The sequence below is a fragment of the Filicampus tigris genome, chromosome 10 (genome assembly GCF_054856515.1).
Source record: "Filicampus tigris isolate MCC_2025a chromosome 10, RoL_Ftig_1.0, whole genome shotgun sequence".
Taxonomy (NCBI): Eukaryota; Metazoa; Chordata; class Actinopteri; order Syngnathiformes; family Syngnathidae; genus Filicampus; species Filicampus tigris.
In genome coordinates this window covers 24,330,007-24,355,650 of record NC_141226.1, presented here as the reverse complement: position 1 = coordinate 24,355,650, position 25,644 = coordinate 24,330,007, and the positions used below count along the sequence as shown (strand labels likewise).

At 43.0% G+C, this 25,644-nt stretch overlaps 1 protein-coding gene across 1 annotated transcript in view; it reads left to right on the top strand.

Moving 5' to 3' along the window:
- The window catches only part of LOC147141480 (Krueppel-like factor 6), a 79,221-nt gene that overhangs the window by 3,172 nt on the left and 50,405 nt on the right, over positions 1-25,644 (top strand). Inside the window, exon 3 of the mRNA XM_086042181.1 lies at positions 7,179-7,233. Within this exon, the coding sequence (XP_085898307.1) occupies positions 7,214-7,233 (20 nt within the window). The 5' untranslated portion in view covers positions 7,179-7,213. The remainder of the gene's footprint in view (positions 1-7,178; positions 7,234-25,644) is intronic.

Genomic DNA, 25,644 nt, shown 5'->3' with positions numbered 1-25,644 from the left:
AAGTGAAATCGTGCAGTTTGGAAAGAACTAGTGAGACACCCGCACCAAGTGAAAAGTGAAGTGGTTGTGAAACTTGGACAAAAGTATGAAGACAACTACAGGGAGTAGAAAAGGAAGAAATTTGGGTACAAATTATAATAATAATTTGGATAAAAGTATTGAGAGTCCTGCAGGAAGTGAAAACTGGAGAAAATTGCGAGATTGGACCAAAGTATCGGGACACCTCCAGGAAGTAACAAGCGGAGAAAATGGGCTCAAAAGTACTGTGAGACCAACAGGAAGTAAAAACTAAAGTAAAAAAGGAAGTTTGGGCAAACATTTTCAGATGCCAAGAGGAGGAGAAAAGTGAAGAATATGTGGATTTTAGACAAAGGTATTGGGACGGCGCCAACATTAAGGAAAAGTGAAGCAATTGTGGACTTTGGACAAAAGTACAATACAGTGAAGAAAATGTGGACAAAAGTAGCACAACACATACGGGAAATGAAAATGTGAAGTTTGGACAAACCTTTTGGGACACCTATAGGAAGTTACATGTGGACAAAATGTAGATTAAAAAAAAAAAAGTACTATTGGGGCACCATAAGGAAGTTAAACAGGGAGGAAATGTGGACTGAAGCATTAGGACACCTACCTGAAGTGAAAATTGAGTTTCGGACAAATAAATTGTATTATATAGAATAATAATTAGTTCAATAAATAATTGTATAATATAGACATAAACCCTCAGAAAATTCTAATCAAGGACATTTCTGAAAATGCCATAAGATGCACGGATCACGCTTTGGTCCAGCAACAGGTGGCGCCACAACCTAACTAATCCACTTTTCCTTTGAAGTCAATGAGTGGGAGACTCCAAATGCATTTTCAACCTAAAGATTTCAGCCACGACACAAGGATTTGACATAAAACAACAAAAATAGTGGATTGCATCACAAGCATTTATGTTTGGCTGTCATGCCAATTTAATGAATGTGGGAAAACAAGAGCAAATGGTAGCAATTTTAGCAGAATTTTATAATGTTTTTTTGATAATATTTTGTGAATTTATTCTCTTAAGATTCTGTCTTTATTGAAAAAATAACAAAAGTTTCCCCCCAAAAAATTGAAGACTCACAAAATAGAATAGTGTAAGATTGATTTTTTGTGGGGAAAGAGGGGTACCTTTCCTCATAAGAATGCCATCTTTTCATATAAAAAGGACTTTAAACTTGTAAGTTTTGATATTCCTTCTTTTAAAAAACAACATTTGTTATTCCTATGAGGTTAGAATCTCCATTTTAAAAATCGAACTGTATTCTCAAGTGCCTTTTTTTCTTTAAAAAAGTGTTTTTCAATATGAAGACCTTTTTTCTCCCCCCAAAATCTCATAAGATTGAGGTTTTTCTCCCTTGAAAAATAGTGCTACAAGTCTTGTAAGATGAGTTTCTGCCTTGTAAAAAAAAAAAAAAAAAAATACCAAGGATCCATGAAAAAAAGAAATTCTTTAAAAACCGCCTCAATAACATACGACTTCTCGTTAAGATTTTACTTCAAAATCAAATTTGTCAACAGTACAACTTCATTCTTGTAAGATTGCAACTTTGTCTTGAAGGCATTTGACTTCACAACATTGCATTCATACATTCATAAACTGCTTTCATTTGAGGTGAGGTGTGGCAAGGTGACAAAAGCTCCGTAGCGTTCTTGAACTTTATTTAAAGCTGAGGGTTGGGGGGTGGGGGGTGGAACGGACAAAGACGGAACACAGCTGGTGGTTCCCGTAATGAAGCATCGGCTTCCTCCCGCTTCCTCTCGCTACCTCCCTCCCACTCCCTCCCGCCTCCTCCTGCTCCAATATAATTTTATTAGCCATTGTGGTAATTGAGCTGGTCTGTTAGGTGTTACGTGTTAATGTGTCTCAATTACAGACTTGACTCTCGGGGTCTCGTCGGTACAGTAAAGCAGCAAGAGGGGGAGGCGGCGGACGCACGCGTGACGGGAAAACAGTCAGGAATTTATTCCGCTAATGAAAGCAGATGACATTCTACTTTTCGTACTTTGCAAGCTTTGTACGCGCGTGTGTCAAATGGAGAGCAGTAGAGACTGGTTCGAGTTTTGATGCTAATGGCATTCAATCTTGAATTTTTTTTCTATCTATTGTTGATTGTGGCGTATGATGGCCACATTGAAAGGATTGTGAACATATAACGATAATGTAATCGCAATGTAATGTCCTTCTTTTCCTAAACAAAGTCGTCCTTTAAGCAGGCTATGCATATTCGTTAAAAAATGCAGTAGTATATTTTAAGGAAATGGTTTAATATTCCAAGAGTTCTTTTTTTTAATGGAGAAAAGTAGTATATCTTATGTTGATGTTGTTTTTAAAGGGCTCTAGAAATTAAGTTAAATTACGGTGAGTATATAATTGAGGAAAAAAACAATAAATGAGGCAGCACGTGGAAATTGGTTAGCATGTCCGCCTCACAGTGCGGAGGTCGAGGGTTCAAATCCAACTCCTGGATGGAGTTTGCATGTTCTCCCTGTGCTTGCGTGGGTCTTCTCCGGGTACTCCGGTTTCCTTCCTCCCACACTCGCAAAACATGCATGCTAGGTTAACTGAATTCTCTAAATTGTCCCTAGGTATGAGTGCTAGCGTGAATGTTTGTATGTCTTTGTGTGCCGCGATTAGCCAACAACCAATTCAGGACTATACCCCGCTTACTGCCCGAAGACAGCTGGGATCGGCTCCTGCACCCTTGTGACCTTCATGACGATATGCGGTTTGGATAATGGATGGATGACGGCATATATCAATGACTTAACTCAATAAAAATCTTTTTTTTTTTTTTTTTCAAACCACTGATTGTCACATCTCAGTTGAAATTTCCCCAAGCTGTTAGGACGCAAGCTTTCAAGTGTATGTACATATTTGAACTTAAGGGAGAATGATTTGGGTGCGGGGCTTCATGTGCCCTCCCAACCCCGCCGACCAGGAGCGCCTCAGTGCTGACCTTTTCACTTTGACGTTTGTAGATGTTAGCAGGCCGGCGGCCATTTGGAGTACCCGACAAACTTCAGCATACATCGTAGACGGTGGTGAAATGTTCACCTTCTCATCAAACTTAGGGAGAGCTTGAAGCAAACTCACATTTCAAAACATGGTAACTAGTCTAAAAACTTACATCTGACTTGACACACAACCCCTTGAAGTAAATTCAAACCCATGCTCAAAACACTAACGAATAATAGCACAGGCCTGAAAGCCTGAAAGCCTGGGGTATCAAAATCCGACTTTGATACCCCAAGTCTTATTTGAAAGACTAAGCTTGTCTTGAAACCCTAATTTGAACCACTACTTATCTAAACTCTTAACTCTGTCTTAAAACCCGAATTTGAAACCTTAACCTTGCCTTGAAACCCTACTTTGAAATCCTAAACATGGCTTGAAAGCCTGCTTTGAAACCGTTACCCTTGTTTGGAACGCTATCCCAGACTTCCAACCTTAAACTCTAACTCAGGCTTGACACTCCAATTTAAAACTGATTGAAAGCCTCACCCTAATTTGACACCCTAATTTTGATTTCCAGTCCTCATTTGAAACACAAACCCTATTTTGAAATGCAAGCCCTGTCTTGAAAGCCTAATCTGAAACACTATCCCTTGCTTCAAAGCTTCAAAACTTTATCTTGGAACCCTAATTTGAAGCTGTAACATGGACTTGAAACCCTATGCCCGGCTTGGAAGACTACTTTGAAACCCTAACCATGTTTTGTTGCCATAATTTGAAACCTTTACCCTTGTTTGAAATCCTCATGTTGTTTTAGAGCCAAATTTGAAACCCTAATTTGGGCTTGACACGGTTGCCCTAACTTAAAACCCTAACCCTTACTTAGATCCCTGCTTTGAAACCCTAACCCTGTTTTTTTTTGGTACCCGAATTTCAAAGCCTAACCCTGGCTTGAAGCGCTAACCAATAACTATTCTGTTCAATAGCGATGTCAACATGACTCAACTGTCTCCTGATCTGATTGGCTGTCGCCTTCATGGCTCAATTCTACTAATTCTACTCATCGGCGTTAATCACCGGCCGCCTGAAAGTCGGCAAAATGCATCTCAGGTTTAAAAATATCGCAATGATCTCTCCCTTGTGTCCCCGGGGGCAGCCAGGAAATTAACTGCTGTGATTCAAATAGAATGTGAGGAATAAGGCAGTCAAGTTTCCACAATATCGTCACCGTCGGCAATTCTTTGAGAAAGTGGAGGAAGAGCGAGTCGGGTTCTCGCTCGTCTTTGCGGTGGGAAGATCACGTTGTGACGTTGGTGAAGCTTTTCAGCCGTAAATCAAACGCCACAAATCTGAAGTTTGACGACCATCTTTTAAAGAGCCAGTTAAAAAAAAACGAGCCGTAAAACAACGTGAGGCTAATAGAGCTGACGGCTCAAAGAGGAACCATAACAATAAAAACATGAACATTTCTACAAACGAGGCGTATCAAAAGCGGCAGGAAGTGAATTCTTCGCTCATTGTTTTTACGGCCTCACTAAAGACTTTTTAATGCTCAGATCAGCCGCAAAAGTGTGAATGGCCAGCACACCGCAAAAGTCAAACGGACACAATTGAGAGTTTGTCCCTCAAGGGCCACCGTACCTTCCCTTGTGGTCCCGCTAAAGTATAGCTTTGAAAACCTAACCTTGTTTCGAAACCCTATTTGGGAATCCGATATTTGCTTCGGTCCCTAATTTGAAAAACTGCTCTAGTTTGAAACTCTAATCCTGGTTTGAAACCCTAATTTGAAACCGTATCGCATGTTTAAAACCCTATCAATGGCTTGAAACTCCACTGTGGCACCTTTACTCTTGTTTAATTGCCGGCTGTTTTCCCAGCACAGCGGGTAAGAAAAATGAATCCCAACACAGCTCACAGTGGGAAGTGTAACTCTGATTTCAGAGGGTTCCCAAAGGCAGCACCAGAATGAAAGCATTGTTTTTTGGTTTTTTTTTCAATCACGCAATTGTTTTGTTGAGGCAAAACTGTGATTTTCAGACTAGCCACAAAGGCAACACTGTACTGAATAGATGAAAAACGGAAATACGTACTCAGTTGGTTTGTGAATTGTGCCCGGGGACAACATCAGACTCAATGAACAGAGATACAGGAGATAGAATTGTGGGAATAATATCACTCAATTGCTTTGCCTGGAAAACTGTGATTTCACAATATCTCTGAAGGCAACATCTGAATGAGGGAGGGTTGAGGTTTGGGAGTCGCTCAAGTCACACTGTCCCCAAAGGCATCAGCAGACTAGCTAATCAAACAATCAGTTGGTTTGATAGGAAAACTTTGGCTTCTCCAGACTGTCCCTGAAGGCAACACATGCATGAAATTGCTCGCTTGCCGTGCGGCGCACTTCCTTCCCTTGCCTCGAGGTGTCCCAATACTTGAGTCCGTCCGTCCAGGATTCTCCGCCGCACGTGCTGGCTCATTCGGCGCAATGTTGACCGCCATCGCCATGGCGACGCATACTTTGTGAGTCACGCCATCTCTTCCTGACCCGCCGTCCGACTCCAAGCACGTGCGTGGCGGGCGTGGCCAGGATCTCAAGTCAGACGCGCCGTGAGTCATCTGGGCTGTGCTGGAGCTCCTCGGGGCCTCACCCAAACCAAACCAAGCAAAAGAAAACAAAAGCCGACTTGGTCATTGTAACTCTTTTCGCACACGTCAGTGACGTGACATCATCACAAAGTGAAGACATGCCACATGACACCGTAAATGGCTTGAAACCCTAAACCTGCTTTGTAGCCCGCAATTCGAAACACTAGCCTTTGTTTCGACCGCAAGCCAGTGTGGAAACCCGACTTTGAAATTGCACTACTTCTTTCAAAACCCCAACACTAGCTAGAAACCATCCTTTTGAAACTCTTGTTTGAAACCCTAACACTAGTTTTATAAGCCAACCCCATGTTTGAAACCCTACTTTGAAAACTCAATTTCAAACACAAGACCAAAAAAATATTTGTAACCCTAGGAGAAATCCCATTTTGAAACTCTAACCCTGGTTTGAAACCCGAATTTGAAACACTAGCCCTTATTCAAAACCATAATTTTGGCCTAAAACCCTACTTTCAAAACATAACCCATCCTTAAAACCTTAACTAAAACCCTTTCACTCCATAAACCTGGGTGGAAATTTAAACCCTAACTTTGTTGTGAAATCCTGACAGTCTTGAAGCCCAAGTTTTAACCCTTGTTTGAAAATGTAACCTTTGCTTGAAACTCTTAATTGGAAACCCGAATTTGATTCCCTAACCCTTGTTTGAAACCTTGATGCTGTTTTGTAATCTCTGGCCTTGTTCAACACTTGTTCAAATTTCAACCCTAATTTCTAACGCTGGCTTTAAGCTCCTACTTTGTCTTGAAAGGCAATTTTGAAACATTTACGCTATTTTGAGACACTAACCCTTGCTTGAAGCTCATTTCAAACCTCAATTTGATACCATAGGCCTTGTTTAAAATCTTAACTGTGGATTGAAAGCTGAACTCGATACCTTAAACCAAATTGGAAACTAATTTGAAATGAATTTTATTGTATTTTTTTCAATAAATTGCACAAGACAATCCTTCCAATGTCTTGCTTTGGCTTTCATGTAGTCAGCAAACATTTGTGGAAAAAGACAGAAGAACACGTCCACTTTCACTTCTTCTTTTTCTGGGCATTGTCTCGTTTCAATGTAAAAAATGCAAACATTCATAATAAATATCTTTGCTTCCCCAAAACACAATTATACGACGCATGATGGCTGACGCACCCGCGGACCCACAGATGGACATTAGCATAGATAATGCTTCATTATGCTAATTCCTTTGCAATCATTTCAGCCCACTGACAACATGCTGCGGCTAATGAATATTTATAGGCGGGCCGGCGTTCATTGTCGTTATTTAGGCGTCGCGCTCGACCACTGTGAACTTTTAACCACTTAGATTTGTACGCAAGGAGTAGAGACGCATGCGGACGAAAATACTCATAGTGCCTAATGTTATTGAAGCTCGGTTGCGACCATCTTCTTTTTACACTATCAGATGACGATATGATGTTCTATGTACCCCCACTTGTCGGAACACGGCATTCTGGTGAATATTGCATTCGTGGAATATGAATGAAGTGGCAAAATCCACCTGTTTTTGTCCATCTCAGGGGGCGGCCATTTTGCCACTTGCTGTCCACCGGAAATGACATCACAATTGCTCAGGTAACAACCAATCATGGCTCAAGTTGTGAATGTCACCTGACCAAACTCTGGAAACAGGTAGGCCACGATTGTTAAGAACATTTTTGACTTGACTTACCTTTCAAATTAAGAAGTCATGCTGCACAAACGGTTTAATTCCTTTACAATCCATTCAATTATTGTAGTTTGTTTTTATAAAATACAAAATTGGAGAGCTCTATTTTTCTTATTTAAAAAAACAAAACAGGTTTCAACATGTTTTGAACCAATTAACAGCGTTTTCATTCATTTCAATGGGGAAAGATGATTTGAGTTACAAGCGTTTGGCGTAGCAGCGTGGTAACTCTGATTTCAAAGCAATCGATTGACACTTGTCGTGCGTGCTGCTCTAATGCTCCATCAGGGTCGGAATTAAAGAGCCGACGCTATCAGGCGCTATCGACCACAAACTACTGTGCCGTTCCCTTTGACTTCATTGAGTCAGTCTAGCTGGAACGTTGTCTGTCACGCACGCGCTCACACTCACACACATAGATTACGTCGCGGCTGCTCTTTTCTATTGCAAAGTGCGGGGTTAAATTTCAAGCGTGTCAGTAATGCGCTGGAGTGGAGCACAGAGACGAGGAGCCTGATAGCTAACGCGATTACTTGAATGCCTCTCCGCGAGGTGGCAAACCAGATTAAAATTTGCCCTTTTACATCGCAGGCCAACCAGCGCGCCGTGTAATCCATCTTGATCTCATTAGGACGGCACGGCTGTTGTGTGCGTGTGTGTGTGTGTGTTTTTTGACCCCCCCCACCCCCCTTTTCACTAAAACGTTCCTTAAGATGCGCCGCAGGAATGCAGAGAAGCTGTTTTGGTTGCAGACGCATCCCATTTTTCTGCTGACTCAGAGTCGTGGGGGGGCTAATATTGGTCACTTTTTTTTTTTAAACTTCTTTCCACATTTAGAAGGGAAATATAAAAAAACAAGTGGGGTGTGTGTGTGTGTGTGTGTGTGGGTGGGGGGGAGCTTTTGTCTCTGTCATTCCATTTTTCCCCCCACAATGAATATGTGTAATTAACATAATTATAGCTACAATAATTAAATTAATTTTGCTGAATTATTTTTGTGAATGCTGAAGAGAGACATGAATATAATTCACGTTATTCCAACATGAAAATCTCGAGCTCATTCAGCAATCAAGGAAACGTTTTTTTCACATCTTTTCCCACATTTTTTCATGAAGTCACATTGAAATGAAAGGAGACCTTTTTATATTTTTACCGCCGTTCTCAACTATTCAAACCCTTCCAACTTCAAAATGGTCATCTTACTCCTGGCATGTTGCAAAGTATTTTCCCATTCCCCAAATTCCTACATTTTTCTGTATTCCACATTTTCCAAGTCAAATTTCCCCCCCAAACTCCACATTTGTTCACACTAAAATTCCCAAATTGAAAGACATAGTGTACTTACCTCCTCTTTGCACATTTCTCAACCATTTTAATCCATTCCACCTTCAAAATGTTCTGCTCATTCAGAATTATTTATTGCATTCGTAGTATGACCACATTTTTACATTCAAATCCTCGAATGAAGAAGCATTTTGAAATTTAGCCCATCCATTTTTTTCATGGGAGATAGCACATACATTATTTGAGCAATCCCCACAATCTACGTTTGCTGGCCGAGTGCTCCGTGTGTAACTTGCCTTTAGAGAACTTGTGTTGCAGATTGGCTCGACATAAACAGAATTGAATTGGATTGAATTGAATGTTGTGGCAGGCGCTGCGGTGCGTTCTAGGACATGCGGTTTGTGTCACGGACAGGAGAGGAAAGATCGAGTTTCACTTCAGCGTGAAGTGTTGCGACATCTGCTCCGCTTGCGTAACAATCAGCAGCCTGACTGTGTTCGGCACGCTAGGGGGTGCCGTCTCACAGTCCTTCAGGTAGCGTGGGGGGGGGGGGGGGGCGGCTCATTTCTTGAGATCCACTTTTAGATTTTACATGAAATCTGAGCACAACGTGCTGTGATTAATGGCAGTTTCAGTTTTTATTCCGGGATTCAGCATCACAGCTTCCCAACCCCCACTCCTCCCTAAAAAAGATGCCCCCCCCCCCTCCCAATTGGCCGAAATCCAGCAGCCCTGCCGAGGCTGAAGCGTCACAGCGGAGATTCCAGGACATGCTCGCCCTCCGGCGTAAAACCATAAAGACCTCGTGAAAAATAAACGTCGGAAAGAGGGTGTTTACGAGCGCTCAGGCTTTTTGGCTCCCAGCGTTTGCGTTCATCTAATCCCGCACAACTTTTAGTACAAGTAATTGAAATAGAAATGGTCCATTCCAGGAGTTCAGGGTTAGTGTTGGGTGGGAAGAAAATGGAGATGGGCAAAAGTGTTGGGACAACTGAAGGAAGAGCATTGGCAGCATGTGGACACTTATAACTGAATAAAAGTGGAGTTGGGACACCCACAAAAGGCATAAATGTAAAGCACAGGTGGAATTTGGACAAAATTATCGGGACTAAAAATGTGGGTTAATGACAATATGCGCTGGTACAAAAAAATTAAAAATGAAGAACTGAAGAAAATTCACATTTTTGGTAAAAGTATTGGGACACCTCCAGGAAGATAAAAAAAAAAGTGAAGAAAATGTGACTGCATACCTGTCAAGTTGTACCCTTTCGGCATAATTTGTACAGGTGGAAACATTTTTCATACATACAACTTTTCAAACATTTACGTCGTACATCGCTGATTTCCGTTCACGTGACAGCAGCCGTTCGAGAATAATGCAGTGAATGAAGTGTCCACAAAATTATTGGCATAACAAAGAAATGAACTGAGGAAAATGTGGTGTGTGGACAAAAGCATTGATACACCTACAGGAAATGAAAAGTGGAGAAAATTGGACATAAAATTGGGGTACCTTCAGAAAGTCAAACTGCGGATAAAAGTATTGGACAACCTTCAAGAAGTGAATAAGTCAAGATATCAGATTTTGGACAAAAGTGTTGGGACAGCTACAGCAAGTGAAGCAAATATACCGCTAGTTGTCCAAAAGTCGTTTAAAAAAAATAAAATAAAGTGCCTCAGTAAGACCAGGAAAACCTCGCTCGCTCCGTGAAGGCATTTAACGTGAGATACGAGAAATTTTGCCGCGGTTTTGAGGTCTGTTTCGCTCAAATTCCAAATTGATTGATCTTCACAAGTTCCTCTTGAGTTCAGTTACCGTAAACTCCTGTCAGTCGCATTCATGTTGAATAATAGAACCGCTTTCAGTGCACGTTTGATACAGTATGGAAACACTTTGCGGTCTCCTCGGCAACAGCGTGTCACCTTGGTATTTCTACTCGGGAGGCATATCTTTTCATTGTGCCACTATTCAAATAAAGTCAGGCGTGGATATCGTCTCATTCTTCTGCCTTCAAATAGTTTACAAGACGACTGGTGTGACGGTCAAAGGACAACAGTTGAGCTCATCTGTGGGAGGTGAAGGAGCTCGTGATGCTTTCGCGTACGACAAGACGAGGCAGCAGACGTTGACGTGTTCAGCTATGGTCGTTTCAAATAGACGCGGTGTAATTCTCTTTGTTTCGCATTTAGTTTTTGAGGAAATTTCAGGTGGGAGTGGCATGAAACAGCTTGAAGACACTTTTTTTTTTGTTCACTAGTATTTGCTATTGTGTCGTGAGTTGTGTTGACTGCCTCCAAACAGTTTAAGCAACAAATTGGCTCAATGACGTCTCTGTGTGAAAGCAAAATCTGCATCTCAGGTTGGACAATTTTGTGGAAACTTCCATGCCCTTGTGCGACGACCATGATATGAAGTAGGAGCATTTTCCCACACCCTCTGGGTTCAAATCCAAAGCAGGAATGCGGTCGCAGTTTCTTTGGAGCCAAATAGAGAGGCAGCAAACTAGCGAAAGAAGCAATCAGAACCGCTGATGATCCACCAGGGATTGGAGCCACTCGCTGAAAAATGTTGCGTGCATGCTCAGATTCTGAATATAGTTGCCGATCAATGCAGTCGGTGCGGGCGGCAAGTGGATACGCGTCTGTGGGCCTGTAACACAACCTGAGAGGACGGTGCCAGGAAAGCACATTGAGCAGATGTAAAAAGTCGAAACCACGCGCGTATAAGCAGGGCTAAAGCGCCACTATTGACTCTGACATTTCCATCTTTTTTTTCTTTTTCTTCATGACTCTGCAGGAAACTTGGAGCGGGTCAGTCTTCTATTTTGGGTAGAAACACAAAAGGCTCTCTTCTAAAATGTCACCGTGACTTACTGAAGATAAAATGCTCCCGTTCAAAAAGCCCGTGAGTTAATACTAGTTATGAAGAATGAAACAGGGTCCAAAAATAAATTCCCCCCCGACATCAGCCTGAGCGATCAGCCTAATATTGGGTGGATATGTCTAACATAGCAGGACGCACGAAAAAGTCTCAAGGATCCATGTCTGAACTTCAACAGGAAGTTGCCGATTTCGGTTCGAATGTCATTGACATTCTGGAAAGGTTGAAAATAAAAAAATTGCCGCTGATACCCCACTCGGGATTTTGTCCAGATGAGCCGCAATCCGAAGCAGGTAGCGGGGACAGATGGACGACTCTGGTGGCCATCATTTGCAGCATTTACTTTTAGTTCAGGTTTAGAGCTTTCATTCAAAAGTGTATTCTTGATGCGTATGTTCATTTTATTTTATGATTGTGGTTGAAAAAATAAATGGATAAAAATTCGTGACACCGCAGGGAAACTTGGAGCACGTCTGTCTTCTATTTGGGTCGAAACACAAAAGTCGCTCTTCTGAAATGTCAGCGCGACTCAGGGAAGATAAAACACTCCTGTTGCAAAGCCTGTGAGTTATTACTAGTCATTAAGAATAAAATTGGGTCCTTTGTGGAGGACGTTGTCTTCTCAAAAATACCCTGAACGGCCACCTTAATAGGTACACCTCTCAAGTGTGTGGTCAGAACTAAACTTTTGCCCTCAGAATTCTTTTGCAGCTTCAACTTGGCAGGGTGCTAAAAACGTTCCTCCAGATTCTGCTTTGTGGAGGCCATTAAACCTCGTTTCCACCAGACACTTGTGGGGTGGAGGAAAAAAGCCTTCCAAATGGCACATTGGCATCATGGCAGAGTAAAGATGAACAAGAAAAAAATCATGAGGAATTGGATGGTTTCAGATTGGATAAGTGAATCAAAGTAAGGCATTTAGATCTGCAGTGAACAGCTAGAAATCAGGTTGCAAGAGTCGGATTTCAATTAAGGTTTAGGCTTCAAAGCATTCCTACGTTTACAAATGAGCCCCTAACACCAATTTCACCAGTTTTCGTGAAACTGGGCAGGCATGTCTACCATGACAGGAAGTCTCAAGGTCCCATGCTCGAAATTGAACAGGGAGGCGGCCATTTTGGTTCAAAGCAGCCATTTTGGGGTCAGTTCTCGGGCTTGGACTTTATCAATGCTTGCAGCTTGAATTCAGAAATACGTGTTTTGATACGACCACATATATTCCCCTTTGGTCACAGCTAACGCACACCTGCTCGCCATCATGGCCGAAACAACTCAATTTTTTAATTTCATTTTATTTCAAAACGGTTTCTTGCCAATCGGAGCCGTAACGAGGCAAAGTGCGTTCCGAGTCCCATCATATGAACTACTTGAGAAGGGCGACGGGTTCGCCTTATTAGCTGCCCGGCCGGCTCTGCGGACAAAGGGCGGAGAATAAAAGGGAGGAGGATAATGAAAAGATCTTTGTATGGGAGGAGATCCTGATCTAATCACGCAGGAAATGAGGCTGCCTCGTTTGGACTCATTTACACATCTGCTTTAATGGCGCTCAGCCATCGATTGGCCAGCCAGCAGATGAATCATTTGTGCGACTCTTTGCTCCTTCTCGGGCTTTGACAAATGTTGAGGTGTGAGAGGGATTTTCATGCCGGGAACAAGCCAGAAAACTTTCACGTAGTTTTATTGCTGCCGCATGCTCGGTATTGCAAAAAGGCCTTGTGCAAAATGGAACCTTTTGTGATGAGGTCGTTGGATTCTGAAGAGACTCATAGGTTGGATTTACACTTGAAACCCTTTGCAAAGGTTTTAAACTAAGGATGGGCTTTCAAATTAGGATTTCAAGACAGGATTAAGTTTTTGGGCGTTCAAATGTGCTTGTAAGGCACAAGATCCTGGCGAGACTCGTAAGCGCCCCTACTGGCAGAAATGCACAGCTGCAATGGAGTCCTCACCAAGGTTTTTACGGTTAACGAAAACTAACGGAATAACTTCAACAAAAATTGAAAAAGCCTTTTCTTTACTATGGTGACGAGAATTATAGCGAAAATGTCCTTCATTTTCGTCTTTGTCAATTCATATCACATATATGAACTTTGGCGGTTTATTTGAAATGTTTTTATTTCAGTCTTGCTCTATGTCCGCACAGAAGGAAGGTCAAACAGTCGTTTCAGAGTTGACTTTTACTCTCTTAACTGTGTGAGCTTGCATCCGACAAAAAAACCCCACATATACTGTATAAAAAAATAAAGCTAATACAAAGACTCAACTTCAGCATTATCGAAAAAATAAAAATGTGAAAACCTGCCCAAAAAGCTAATTTAAACTAACAGAATTAAAAAAAATAATAATAATAAAAAAAAAAAAAAAAAAAAAAAGGAATTCAAACCTAGGCATAATAAAACATCCCAAACTATTCTTAGCCCAGTCCTCCCGACTTGCCCTCCTAGCTTGGATTGAACAATCGTGTTTTGTATGCAAACCCGTTGACATTTTCAACCATTTGCTTTGACTAGAGCTGATCTTTTTTTTTCTCCCCCTTCTGCCAAGAAAACATTTTAGCATAAAAAATTCAGTTCGTGCTCGAGTTGCAAAAGGGAAAAAAAAAAGTGCTCTTTGAGACACTTATGAATTTAGATGAAAATAACCAAAAACTAATTTGCCTCTGGCTGCTTTGAAAACACATTTTGCCTTCAGGCCTCTTTACTCATCATCGTATTTTTGTCGCCCCTTCTTTTCAATATTCTAAGAAAGCAAACGTGTTGTACGAGTCACAGGGACAATCTGTCGACCGTGATGGACATGTCAAGGCGTGGAGCGACGGACGCATGCACTCTGCGGACTGCTTTGCTCCAATTGAAGGGTCTTGCTGTGTTTTTTTTTTTTTTTTCTTTTGCTTGATATGTTGACTGTGAAGCTGAGGGCGAGGAAGGCGCAACGATGCAGGCGGGAGGTGACTTGACGGGAATAAAATGAGATAACAAAAGCGTGCGGGGGTGGTGGAAGGACGGATGACAAGTGTGGGGGGGGCGTTTTGGGGGTTAAGTGAACATTACAGCCTAGGAAAGAAAATGGAGGCGGGAAGATGACAGCAGGAGGAGAAGCTGCTACAGGACGGGAGACGAGAGGAAATGAGAGAAGCAGGAACGGAAAGAGTCTGGAAAAAAACTCTCCGGCTGCTCCAGAATGAGGAGGACGGATGTGATTTGCCGTTCGTCAGTCCCTCAAATGGTGTTCCTTCTTCCAGTTTGTTAGTTGCAAATTTGGGTCTGAGGCCAGCATTAGGAATTTAATTCGGTTCCAAGCCATGGTTAGGGTTGGAAGCCAGAGTTGGGCTTTCAAAGTAGGGTGTCAAGATAGGCTTTCGTGGTTCAAATTAGATTTCAGAGTAGGATTTCACGTTAGAGTTTCAAGCTAAGGTCAAGGTCACACCCTGAACCTTATGAAGGTTTCAAGCCTTGGTTCAGCTTTCAAAGTGGGGTTTAAGACAGAGTTTGGCTTTCAAACAAAAGTCAGGGGTTCAAATTGGGTTCCAAAGTAGGGTTTCAAGTCAGGCTTCAGGTTTCAAGACGGGTTTATACATTGGTTTCAAATTAAGGTTTCAAGAAAGGGCTTGGGTTGCCAATTAGTGTTTCAAGCCAGAGTTAAGGGTCCAAATTAAGTTTCAAAGTAGGGTTTCAAGTATGTGTTTGTGTTTCGGATCAAGGTTTTAAGCCAGGGTTCCGATCTCAAGCCTGGCTTTGTCCTTCAAATTTCAGGTATGGCTTCCGTTTTTAAATTCGGTTTTCAAACCTGGGTTTGGCTTTCAAGACGGAGGTAGGGTTTTGAAATAGGGCTTCAAGCCAGTGTTATTGGCTCAAATTAGATTTCAAGTCTGGCTTTGGGTTTCAAATTCTGGTTTCAAGCCAGGGTTTGAGGTTTCAAAGTAAGGTGTAAGGGATTGAAGTGGTTACAAAGTAGATGTTCAATCCTGCGATTGGTTTTCAAATGAGAGTTTCAACCCTACTTTAATGGTTTGTAAACCTGGTTAGGGTTTCCAATTAGGTTTCAATGTAGGGTTTTGAGCCCGGGTTAGGGCTTCCAAATAGACTTGAAAGTAGGGTTTCATCCTCCTACTGTGAAGTCAGTCAGTGCCAATTGTGATAGACACAACAAATGTGCGCAGGAAAACTGTGATCACAACAAACGAAAGCCAACGAGTCCCAGACGCGGCCTGCGTCTGTTTTGCCGTCCGGGCGAGCTTTCGACGGGCCGTCGGTCGCAAACGCTTTTCATCTGGCGGTGTGGCCCCGCCCACGCCGGCAGGCGCGCCGCCAGCACGCAACAGGAAGCAGCTGTTGTGCTGAGTTGGCGTAGCCGCCGCAGCGGGCCGAGCGCTTACATAACAGCACGGGGGAGAAAGAAGGGGGGGCATCGGGGAAGGGGGGCGCCCGATTCGGTCCAGATGTAGCGCAGCTGCCGCCCCCGTCACCCCCTGACCTGCTTTTTCTTTTCCAGTTTTTTTTTTTTTCTTTTTCTCCCCTTCGCGTCATGGAAGCAACGGAGGCACATGGCAAAACCGTCACGGGTTTGCTGGCCAAAAAACAAAACAAAAAATCAACTTTCATATGGAAAGCACAGATAAAATAAACATGGCCACCACACGTGTTTGGGTGAGACTTGGTGGCATGATGAAGATGCGGTTAGCAAGCGTGACTCGCAGTCCAAAAGTTCCAGGTTTGAAGCTTGTTGTTTGCTGCCTCATTTGTTATGTTAGGATTCAATATTTGACTTCTTAAGTTGGCACCAAATAAACAAATCACTGCAGCATAACATGATTTATTTATCATTACTTCAAATTTCATAACAAAACAAAATTCTACAAATTGAAATCTAAACAGGTGTGAAATAAAATGTGAAGTAAATAATCATATTGTCCAAATGTGAAGTAAACTGTAATTAATCACGGATGAACAAGCTTACAGTTTAGGTTTCTAAGTAAGGTTTTGAGCCAGGGTTGAGGTTCAAGTCAGGGGTTCGGGTCAGGTTTCAAATGAGGGTTTCAAACCAGGGTTCCAGTTTCAGGCCAGGGTTCGGGTTTCAAAGAGTTTTCATTTCAGTGTAAGGAGCCTGAATTAGGTTTGCAAATAAGTCTTCAGATGTCAAGACCAGGATAGGATTCAAGTCTGATTTCAAATGGGGGTTTCACGCCAGGGTCAGGGGTTCAAGTTGGATTTCAAAGCAGCGTTTCAAGGCTTTCAAAGAGTTTCAGTGCAGAGTCACAATGAGACTTCAAAGAAGGTTTTGTAAATCAGGCCTCAGGTTTCGAGGCGGGGTTCAGGTTGAATTGAGCTTTCAAATGAGGGTTCAGCTCAGGGTTTACGTTTGAAACCAGGCCAAGTGTTTCAAAGTGACTTTCAAGCCAGGTTACGAGCTACCTACAGTACGTACGCAAAATATTCTGAGCATTGTCACTCTAACTGCACACAAACATACATGCCCATGCGCACGCACGCACGCACACACGCAGATGAGTCAGAGCCAGCTGCAATGTGTTTCTCTGCTGCTGTTCTCACTTTTTTCTTTCTTGTGTGTGTGCGTCTTTGTTTAAATATTAACCTGCGCACGTAAAATAAATCTTTAACATCATGAAAAATTTACACTTTGTGCAAACGAGATTAAAAGATGCCCCTGGGGGACGTTTGCTTTTTTCCCCCCCGTCTCTCTCGCTCTAAAGAATGTCTGAGCAAAAGAAAGAAGAAGCTAAGGAAAACTTTCAAGGGCACAAGTCAACATTACGCACGCACACGCACGTGAGGAATGCATACTGGGGTGCGTCGCTCCCAGATGTTCAATGTGGTAACTTCGTATTTTATTTTATTTCATTTTTGTGTTGTTTAGGCTGATTTATTGTCAAGTCATCACTGCCGACACTTTGTGTTGTTTTGCTGCACTTGATTGACAAAGTGAAAGAAGGAAATGAATGTCATTCATTGTTATTGTAATTATTTCGTTTTTTCTTTCTTCATGTTCAGATAAATATTCATTCACTCATTCAAGAAAAACAGAACAGTTGACATCGGTAGTAGACGTGACGACGTGTTGCGGAGGAATCCTGGCTTTTTGTTTTTCTTCGGCGTGGGGTCAAGGGGGTGGACGCGGGTTCCAAAAGCTGTGACCCGAAGCACCTGTGAATAATGAGCAGCAGGAGATTCAGTGCTGACTGCACACGAAATGTCTCGATAGCGCGCCCTATTTAGTGTCGAGGCATACAAATATAAAAGCTGTTTTGTAATGCACTGCTAGCACAACACAAAAGGCCTGTCTTGTTTTGGCCTCATAAGCAACGTAAGTGAAGAGATCTGAAGCAGGCAGCGTCACACTGAGCGAGTCAATCGCCGATTTGACATGCCGCACTAATATTGTGGAAACATATCTAAAGCGTTGTCTCGCCATTACTTTGGCTGTCCGCTAGCTAGCTTACTGTACTTAGCCTTTGTCTGCTCCCCCGGTTTCAAGTTCGTGGCAAAATAAATGTGCTCAAGGAACGTCCAATCTTAAGCCACCTTTTTTGCGTCCATCTGGATCTTTCTTTTCTGCCGGCAAATTGTGACGAATGAACGGAGCTTTACAACAGCCTTTCTTCTTTCCATCTTTGGGTGAACTTGTTGGAGCTTTGCAATGGTGTTTTGTGCGCCAACGTTCAACATGGCTCCAAGTGCACCTGTCATCTTGTCACTTGAAGCTGAAAGCTTTTGAAACAATGCCTGCAAGCGTGACAGTGAGGCGTACACTTTTGGACTAGCATGCAACATTTCAGTGGGCGCCCGTTTGTTTGGCAGCCCAAAATCTTGAACTTGATTGACTTGAACTTGAAGCGCAGATGCTATTAAGAGGTAAATATAGTCAGGTAAGCCCTCACTGAAGGCCCGGGGACCAAATCCACGACTCGCCACTCTTTGTATGACACATGACGTTACACTCTTGTCATGTTTGACACAGTCAACACGAGCCACTGACAGCTGCTTTTGACGCTCCCCGCCCAAAACGCGTGTTGGAAATGTCAAAGAGCATTATTGGAGGGTAGAAGACTGGTTCTTTGCGGGCTGTCAGAGAGCCCGTGAACGGCGCCCAAGGGGACGTCAGGGAAACCTGACTGCTGCTTGACCCCGGGCAGCCGCTGGAAGGGGGTCCGGCCCTCAAATGCCATTTGCTGAGCTCACACATGAAGAAAGTAAACCGATGTCTTCTTTCAAAGTGTGCGTCTCTAAAAGGACATTTGTCCTCTTCCTGATTGGGGCAGGCTGGAGTGTGATTCTTGTCAACGTCCTCACATCACCATCATGAACCCTCAGTGTTCCTTTTTTTATCAAATGTCACAAAAGGACGGACGGACTCAAACGCACCGCACCGATCATCAAGAGCCAATCAAAGTCCTTTGTTCCCAAAAGGTCGGCCCATACCTCCCTTCAGCGGCAACTATCATGGACAAAAGTATATGGACAACACGAGGGCCTGACCGATATGGATTTTTTTTTTAGGTTGAATCCAATATTTGGCAGACAAAAATTCTGACAACCGATTAATCGGCCGAATATTTAAAAAATATATATATAATGAATAAAATAGCCTTTTGAAATAGCACTTTGGTCCTTTAGTTTTGAACTTTGCAACAGAGAAGAATATTCAAGTACAGTACATCCATGAACGGATGCAGTACACAAGCAACGCGAGTGTCGTCACTGGCAAAACATGATTTATGCATGATGTCCTGTAATGTTAAATCACAATTCTTCTACCCCATTCTTTGTTTTGCCATGAAGTGATGACTTCAAAATAAAAAAGCGAACTTCCTCTTTCTGTTCTTCTTCGCTTGCTCATGTTGAGTTAAAACTTTGCTGATGGCTGAAGTGATGTCGAGTGAGGTGATGACATTTTGAAGACCTTTTTTTGGCGGCAAATTGTCGCTCACGCTCCAAATGGTTTACCTTTTAGGGCATCTGAAGTTGCTGGTGGCACCAGAGTCACTCCTGCTCAATGTCGCCCCCTTGTGGCCTCACAAGCAGTGACACGCATTGCAAGTTATTGACTGCTGGTCCTTTCCAGGTAGATGGAGGCAACGATCCTCTGGGGTGCGATGGCGGTGGCGATGCATCACGGCGCGGTCGTTAACGAGCACATTTGGGATCTTAATTGGCAGATTAGCCCGCAGGCTGAGCTGCTTTCACGCTGAGTTAATACAAAAGTTACTCGTCCCCTCTTGATGATGGCGGGGCGTGGTGTGGGGGGGCTGGGGGGGGGACTTGTGTGTGCGGACGGGAAATGGGCGGGAATGTTTGATGGCAGGCAAACTTTGTCCATTAGGACATAATCTCATTCCGAGTTGATCCAATGAGACAAAAAAAAAAAAAAGACAGACGCCTTGCTGTGAACTTTTGACTTTTGACTCTGGACTAAGACGGATATCGACAGAATAGAAGGAAGGCGAACCCGAAACCGAAATCAGGGCTCACCAATATGACCGCATGAGTAGCCTGCGGGCCTGCAGTGATGGGACATTATGATTTCCTAGGAATGCAATGGTAGTTTTGTGAAAGCATTTAAAGTTGAGTTGAGTGATCATTTGTACGTTGACAGAGATTTCTACAAATGCGCATTGGTATGTATCCGTTTCCTACCTTGTTAAATTGCCGTTGAAAAACTCATTCACTGCCAAAGCGTCCTTCCCCGTGTTTGCAGGGCATTTTGATTGGTCTTTCAAGACACACCCAATATTGCCGCGTCAAAAATAGTATTCAGAACATTGGTTGTTTTCACAATAAGCACCCGTTTCTCCACAAAAGCAGAGAAAATGAGTTTTTTGTGAAACATGTCAAGCAGAACCATGATGTTGACTTGAATGTTTGTTCCTTTTGTGAACACAACAAAACAACAACAAAAGACTAAAAAAGAAAAGAAAAATGGAACTTTCAGAAGTGTGCATCAAACTGGTAGATCTTTGCAGTGATCAGTACCCAAGAAGTAGGTAGTTCTCGGTTTCAAAAAGGCCTGTGACCTCCACTTGAAAAGAACAGAGGCTTTCATGCAATCCTAACCCTCACCCCAACTCCAATCCCGAAACCCAACCCTCTTCAGGGTGCTTTAGTCTGCGACAAAGTCTTCAAAGTTCCTTAAAACAGTAGAAAACCAGCGTACGATGATTCGTGAGGATTTCAAGTCGCTGGTGTCCTTCAAAGGAAGCGCCCACAAAATTCCAAAGCGTGTTTTTCAAACGATGTTTCAGCCCTGACGACCTACCTAAAAACTTGAAAAGATTGCAACGCTCTTTTGCCCGTTTATTGCCGTTAGCATCGATGACGTTTGCGGCGAGCTCAAAACTTGCAATTCGGGCTGGCGAGTCGTTGGATGCGGATCTGATCCAGATTGCGCGACCAATCAAAAGGAGACCGCGGGCTTGAGTTGGTCACGCAGCCTGGCTGCACTCCAGCAGCACGTTTCAACATCACATCTGGCCCTCAGCGTTTTCTCCTCTGCGCTCATGACACAACTTGGCCACTTTTTTGGAGGGTTTTTTTCCACTCCTTTTCAGCTTTCAAAGCGACGGCTTCCCGAGCGCGGCCGCGTTTCATCCTGCAAAGAAAGCCTCCCAAAGTGGATGAAAATGAAAAATGAAATCAGGGGACAGCGCGTGCGTGTCGGGAGGCAGCGGGCCGTGCGACATCCTCCCGACGGCTCGCTGGCTGCTCGTGACGAGAGCAGAATGTGAAAAGAAGAAGAAGCCACTTTATTTAGCCAGCACACAAAAGAGAAACGCGCTGCCGCTGTTGTTGTTTTGGGAACAAAAGTCACGTCGCCAGTGAGATGAATGCAAATCAAATGCCATGAGTTTTTGTTTTTGCTGCATTTATTAAAAAGCGGCTTTGCTTTGTGAGGGACTTGATTGGGATTCGCACAGCCAGACTTTTTCTTGTCATCGTTATTGTTCATTTCACTCGAGATGCAACAGACGTGGGCGACGCTTAGTTGCTGTTATTCTTGGGTAATAAATTGCCTTTGTCATACTCCAAAACTTACAAAATGTTGCAGGTGGGGGGTTTTTTTTGGGTTACTTTGCAGTTCGGTTTTTGCAGTTGCAACAGGACTGGACATTGTGAAGAATTTGACTTTCTTGTCGTTGGACGTGGGCAAAAGCACACAAAACATGTCGTAACCCCGCTGTGGGATCAATAAAGGCATTCTTATCTTCTTATCTCGTTCAGTTTTGGAACATTCAGCACCTGGAAGCCAGTTTGACCTCCCATCAGCAACTTTGCAAAGCATGTCAATCATGAGAAGACCCCCAAAAGAAATGTCTCCGGACGCCGCGCCCAAAAAGTCACCGAAAATGTGCCCCTTTGTTTCCAAGATGCCATTTTAGGGTCATTTTGGACATTTCAAAGACAAGCTTGCCTTAGAAATTTGTCTGATTGCGCCCAAATTTCAAGCACGTGTTCTAGACAGATGGACAGCACGAATTTGGAGAGAGTTTTGGTGATTGCGTGTTGGTGGAGCATATCGTCAAAATGTAAACACAAAGCTTTAGTCATAACGTTTGAAATTCAGCCCCCCAAGCCAGTGTCACGTATGAACATGAAATTTGGTACGAATGTATGAAACCACAAGTAGACCCACAAAAACAAAGTCTCAAGGAGCCCTGCTGTAAGTCGACCATTTTAGTTTGAAGCCACCATTGCAGGGATTCCTCGTGCATTTCCAGCAGCCCTTCACAGACGAGCTGTCATATTGTGTGTCTGTAATAATAACAAAGAGGGTGTGAGTGCATCGTTTTTGCAGTGACACGTGTACAAGAATGCATGTGTTGACACGAATGGACAAGCGTGCGTCTGTGTGAAAATTGATTGTAAATACGCTAAGCGCATGTATAGTACGAATGTGCGTGTGACTGCAAATGTGTGCAAGTGCATGCTTGCGTTGGTTCTTTTGTTACCTGAGACGGGAATGGGATCGGTCCTCTCACCAGGGCCTTGCACAGTCAAAATAAATAATCCACACGGCCCCAGCCCCGAAAAAAAAAATCTTCGTGTCATCATCTTCATTTCGTGATGAATGTGATTCATCCTTGCTCCTTGCTAGTCCCTGCACAATTGAAATGAACAGAACGATTCAAAATAATCCAAAATGAATAGAGACCATCCACAAAATCAAAACTGGCATGGTCCATCGCTAATATGTTCTCCCTCAATGTTATGTGTACTTTCATTGTACTCTCCTCAGTTGTCTGTCATAGCCACCAACTTGCGCAATAGAAATAAACAGAACGACTCAAAGTAATCAACAGAGTTAAAAAAAAAAAAAAAAAGTCCAAGTCCTGTTCGGTCACATCTAATTCATGTGAACGGCGCCCAAGGGGACGTCAGGGAAACTTTCCCTCTCGCTAATTGTCAATCATAATCATCATCATGCACAACAGAAGTAAACAGAATGACTAGAAATAATCCAGTCCAAAAAAAAAAAAGTCCACATCACACTTGGTCAATGTTTCTTGTCATTTACACCCCTCATAAGTCAGTCGTGATAACTTTGCTCAGTATACAATGAATCAGACAACAAGAAATAATCCACATAGTAAAAACAAAAAAAGGTCTGTGCAAGCAAAATCTCGAGAAATCACCCACAAAGTCTCCCCAAAAAATCTCAGGCGCACGTGCGCTCAATGTTACGTGTCACGTAACCAATGCGATCGCTCTCTCTCATCATGACAACCGCCACCTCGCGCGGCAGAAATAAACTCCAGCACTCCAAATCATCCACACGCACACACACACCCGCACACGCACTAGCCTCCGACCTACTTAGTTGCACTTCATTCAGCTCTTGTTGTGTTGATCGGCACCCAGCTGTGTAATTACACAGGCGTAAATGGCAGGTGTGCTGCACAAATGTCAGCGGTGCACATGTCAAACAAGACCGTGCGTGCGCGTGCGCGTCTGTGTGTGTGTGTGTGTGTGTTACACGACAGCTAATCTTGCATGTGCTGTATTATTAATTAGGCACCTTCCATGGTGCTTGTATGTGTGAGAAACTGTGTTTGAGTGAGGGAATTTGTGTGTACCTGTGATTGTGTGTGTGGGAATAATCCTGCATGTGGTGTATTATTTATGTCTCTTTCATTGTGTTTATATGTGTGTGTGTCTGAGAGTGCGTTGCGTGCACGTGTGCGCTAAGAGAGTTTTTGTTCGTATTTGAGTGTTTGGGTGTGCCTCTCCGATTGAGTAAAAGAGTGAATGTTGCGTGCGTGTGCGCGTGAGTGTGTAATCCTCCAAGTATTGTATTATTAATTATGAACTTTGATTGTGTGTGTGTGCAATTGTGTGCGTATGCATGAAGCGTCTGATATTGGCCCAGCTTGCATGTACATCCCTGAATTATTAATTTGACTCATTCTTGCATATATTCATACACTGGTGTGTGCGTGTTTTGTGTACATCCAATGACAAATATTTGCACACAATTTGGACACTTCATAAGGTACCCCTATTTTGCAGTTTGCGGTACAAAAATGAGCATCATGTGCACCAATGCACTGTCTCCATATTGCCACGCGTGCGTGCGTCTTTGCATGTGTGTGTGTGCGCTTGCACGTGTGTTTGTGCGTGTGTGTAGTAGGCTTGTGCGTCACAAGTGTCCGCTTGTGTGTGGGGTTTTTTTTTTGCAGTGTGACTCAATGCTGCCTTTGTTCTTCAGTCAAAACAAACACACACACCTGAAGTAACGCTGACACACGCACACCCACACGCACTCCCCCACGCACGTCCAACAACGTTTGGACTTGTCAAGCAATCCGAGATTGCGACAACGCTGCCAAGCGTGCGAAAAAACCTGTCTGGATGCGCATACACACACACAATGACAATCATTGTTTGTTTGTGTGAATTTGAAGTTTGTCCGTGGACCACATATTGCTGAAGCTAATGTATGCTTTTTTTTTTTTTTTTTTTTTAAGATCAAAATGCATATTATTACAAAAATATTTTGGAGAACGGACAGAGGCTGTATGTGTTTTGAGATGTGTGTGTTTTTTGTGAAAAAGGAAAGCCATGATTATATTTATAATTTTGGAAGTAAATTTGCATTTTTAAAATTCACTTTATAAAAAGACTTTCCACCCTCATTAAACTTTGACTATATCATAATGTTTTGACAAAGTTACTTTAGACACCCGACACTCCAACAGAGTACAATCATTCGTTTGGTACAAAAAGAGTATTTGTCGCAGGAGATTAAGTGAAAAGATGATGCAGTTCATGGAGTGAATGGCAAACGCATGTAAAAAAGCCCCTGACGTTATTACGACATTAATATGTTGCCATCTACTAAAAAACACACCTTTTCTTCTTTGGCTAAAAAGAAAAAAAACCCCACAACTTTGAGATTTGTTTTTTCTGGACAGCCATGACAATAATAACAGCCTCCCTTTTTTTGTTTGTTACTTTGTTCTGACTGATGAGCAGCATCAAGTCTAAAAACACTAAAAGCTGCAAGTTTCTGGCCGCCTGTGCGCGGTCTAAGTGGTTGAACGTCCATCTAGGTGACGTCTAAATGGAGCCCATCGCATCCCTCAACCTTTTACTGACGGCCGCTTCCTCCATTAATTCCCAATCAATAATGCAAAAAAACGTCCATCGGCGTTGTTTACTAATGCTCCCTGAGAGCTAATGAGTCATGCTAATTGCTCCGTCATCGCCAACGCCGCCTTCACGACACACAAATGGAGGTGTTCTTTTGTTTTTCGACAACAACGACATGTTGCTCGAGTGTCGCAAAGTCCTTTGAACTGGACGACAAAAAAAGTAAGAAATAGGATGCAAACAACAAACTTTTGCTTGAGGAATCTTTTGCCCTCTACTGCCTTGGCCTTAGTAGTCAAAATCAAAACAGAGTAACATTCAACAGCTATTTGTTTTTTTTGGGGCGGTTGGGTTTCATGAGTTGCTCCTCCCCACTTAATAAGAACCCGAGAACCTTCGGTTGCATCGGCGGTTATCCGGCGCGATTGCCACGTGCAAAATGACTCTTCCCTTCTAATACTTGGCTAGTGTGGACACTTCAGAGCGCCTTGTTGTGCGCCATGAGTGCGTGAACGTCATGGAAGTGAGGCAAAGAGCAAGGTAGTAAAACA